Genomic DNA, 3184 nt, shown 5'->3' on the forward strand with positions numbered 1-3184 from the left:
TATATATAATTATTAGTTACAGAATAAAAGCATTACATTTGGGTCAACGACTCAACATACAACATTTAAGACCACAAGATCATATCCCTGTCGGTACTTGGTGGTGAGAAGGTCTCCACTAAAGACTCACAGCTATCTTCTGTGTCAGCTTACAAACACTGGAACTACACAATGGAAGAATCAATAGAAACCAGCTTATGAAAACATCAAATCATTTACCGGTCTGGAGACATCGCCTGTATGTTTCTAACCGAATGGGTTCCAATAAAAACACACAAGAGCCGTGTAGTGGGTTTAAAGTGGGTAATTGAATAGGTCTAACATTGATGGATTGCGTGTAGAAAGAATACAATCCAAAGAGGAACCAGTAAAAAATGAGATGAAAGCTTGTATGTACTTACTTTTAGAACATTTAGCCTTAGATTCTGCAGGAGTACAGTGTCTTTCATCTTGTTTTCGATGGCAAACCACTTCATATTTAGGGTCTGTGCGAAAGAAAGATAAATAAATGTCGCCATTTCATGTACACACATTGAAGATGATCGATGGGGCTTAGCACTTTTCACCTTATTCTTTCTTATCTCCTGGAGATTCAAAGCTTCTTGCTGCAGACGTTATGTCACTTTACAAAGTCATCTCAACAGCAATGGTGTATCAGCTTTTTAACACTACTTCGGCTGCTCCTGTACACTCCTACCTGTGATCAACGCTATTGTACTCCTTCTCTTAGAGAAAATCCTCCTGATCCTAAGACAGCACATCTTTAGTTAATTATATGAATAAGTCAGTGCGGTCGACATGGGAACAGTGATGGTCTAAATTCTGCAAATTGCATTGTAGACATCGTGAAACAAATCTTTGTCAAATTATCAGGTCATCCCATAAGTACTCTCCGAATTTTGAATAAAGAAAACAAGTGATCAAGTAAACACTCGCAACGCCCGGTCTGGGAATCGAAACCGCGATCCTACGACCGCGAGTCCGCTGCCCTAACCATTGGGCCATTGCGCCTCCACATGTATACATACAGAATACAGAATAACATGGGATAAGAAAGTTATTTGCTTACCTTTCGGCATGATGCTGACTGAATAGGAAGGATGGGAACAAGTTGAAAAGTTGTAGTTTGGTAGACTCTTAGAAAAGATGGTCAAGGTAAAGTTATCATATTTTGATTTTCTCGCAACAAATATTTTACCAGAATATCCATCTCTTGCAGATGTTTTGTAGTCGTGGTCAATTTCAATGGGATAACTGTTGTTAAAGGCACCATACACAGTGACCGCGGAACAGTGGGCTTTCACCTGGACAGAACAGCAAAGATATAAGATACATGATGAACTTCGGACACTGGACAAACACATCCCCCCACCAATGTGCTGTCTTTTCCCCTGACAATATCCCTTCTGTCACCCTCAAACTTTATAGCCCCAAGCTTCCCAGTGATTTTATTGAATTCCCCAATATTTCTCTCTCAAAAGAAATCCTTCTCCATTTCTGGAAATACTATTTCTTTAGCCCCACCAATTATGGATTTATTTTCCACAATCCCACGAAATCAGAGTCAATCATTAATTATTCATCTTTTCCAGCTTCTCAAATCCTTCTCTCTCTTCGAGAGTTACCAATATAGTTTCTATGATAAACTTCATCTGTATCTCGTTTCTACCCAAGTTTACAGACCCACCAATCCCTCCTCTTCTCATCAGCCATTCTGGGCCTCACACTCACATTCCCCCAGTTAACACCTACACTCGGATCCTGTTTAAAGCATTAGAAATTCATCTTTTCCAGCATCTTAAAACTCACTCCCTCTTCAAGGGTTACCAATATGGTTTCTATTATCTGTATCTCGTTTCTACCCAAGTTTACAGATCCATCAATCTCTGCTCTTTTCATCAATCATTCCGGGCCTCACACTCAGTTAACCCCTATAATCGGATCCTATATCTAAAACAGACATAAACAGAATATGATTCATATGAATCTGACCAATTTCGGTGAGGCGTCGCGGTTTGTGGGCGTTGACCCTCACTCCTACCGTAAAATAAAAAAATGAAATGTAGTTGATGTTGAGGAACGATCGTCTTACCAGAATAATACTTCCTGAGGAATGTGTACTGTTGCTAATCTCCAAAACCTGCTCTTGCACTTGGTTATTCTGGGGAATATTGTTATTAAACAACCGGCTGACGTTAGCAACAACAGGTGTCGCTGCAAACAGAGTTCATATTTCATAATGAAGGCGAAAAATGACATACATATATCAGGTTGAGTAAAAAGCAAGCAACGTTTTGAACTATGAAGAATTTGTACCGGAGTTTTGCAGAGTTTTGAATTTTTTAAAAACATATTTTTTGAAATGTTAAATCTCTGAACGAGGTATTAACAGTAACTGCACGACAAGGTGAAGTATATTTGCCACTTAAATGTGGCTGACCCCTAAGGGTGGATGTTACTGTTGCTTTTAGCCCCAGGAGAACATCTCCTCCAGCTGGCTATTGACACACATCTGTGTCATGTCTGTACGCTGACCATTTTACTACCAAGATCCTTATTTTATATCAGTGAAGCTTCCATGATCTCTAAGTCACTTCAACAAATTTTGATCTCAGCTCGAGGCCTTACCTTCAATGCCGCTTCTACTTACAGGCCTTCACAACGGTCTACAGAAGTAGATTATGAACTTGTGAACCTCTGGACTACGTGTGCTCGCCCGTAACAATACTGAAGGAGAAGGTGATGTTTAGGGGCTAAAAACATGTAAGTACTTACAGTTGTAACATGCAGAGTCGAGTTGCTTTGCAGTACATGAGCTGTTGACCATTTTTACGATGCAAGCTGCTTCAATTCTGGGTGCTGTGAAAGAGAAAGACAGGTGTTAGAACCGGAAGAGACAGACCTTCCATTGGTAGTGAGCACATCTAAACATAGTTATAGTTAGATACATATTATGTGTGTGTGTGTTCTGTTGAGTGGTAGCGGTAGTAGTAGTGTTTGCCGTTGTGGTATGTTAGTAGTGTTGGTGTTAGTCGTGGTGATGGGAGTGGTGGTTGTAGTAGTGGTGTTATTAATGTTGTGGGGATATAGAGGTGTTGGAGTTGTAGTAAGTATAATGTTGGCAGTGAGGTTTGAACAAACCAACCAACCAGCTAGCCAGCCAGCCAGCCGACCAACCAACCAA

At 40.3% G+C, this 3184-nt stretch overlaps 2 protein-coding genes across 3 annotated transcripts in view; one reads left to right on the forward strand and one right to left on the reverse strand.

Annotated features, from left to right (window-relative positions):
* The window catches only part of LOC106870157 (collagen alpha-1(XII) chain), a 490284-nt gene that overhangs the window by 41037 nt on the left and 446063 nt on the right, over positions 1-3184 (forward strand). The window lies entirely within an intron of this gene.
* LOC106868389 (uncharacterized) overlaps positions 1-3184 on the reverse strand; it is a 437000-nt gene that overhangs the window by 7210 nt on the left and 426606 nt on the right. For both annotated transcript variants that reach the window (XM_052977217.1, XM_052977216.1), the window contains exons 12-15: positions 2776-2859; positions 2093-2214; positions 1070-1304; positions 402-485 (exon numbers count right to left, since the gene is read on the reverse strand). In XM_052977217.1, coding sequence (XP_052833177.1) covers positions 402-485; positions 1070-1304; positions 2093-2214; positions 2776-2859 — 525 coding nt within the window. The remainder of the gene's footprint in view (positions 1-401; positions 486-1069; positions 1305-2092; positions 2215-2775; positions 2860-3184) is intronic.

This window comes from Octopus bimaculoides, chromosome 27, assembly GCF_001194135.2.
Source record: "Octopus bimaculoides isolate UCB-OBI-ISO-001 chromosome 27, ASM119413v2, whole genome shotgun sequence".
Taxonomy (NCBI): Eukaryota; Metazoa; Mollusca; class Cephalopoda; order Octopoda; family Octopodidae; genus Octopus; species Octopus bimaculoides.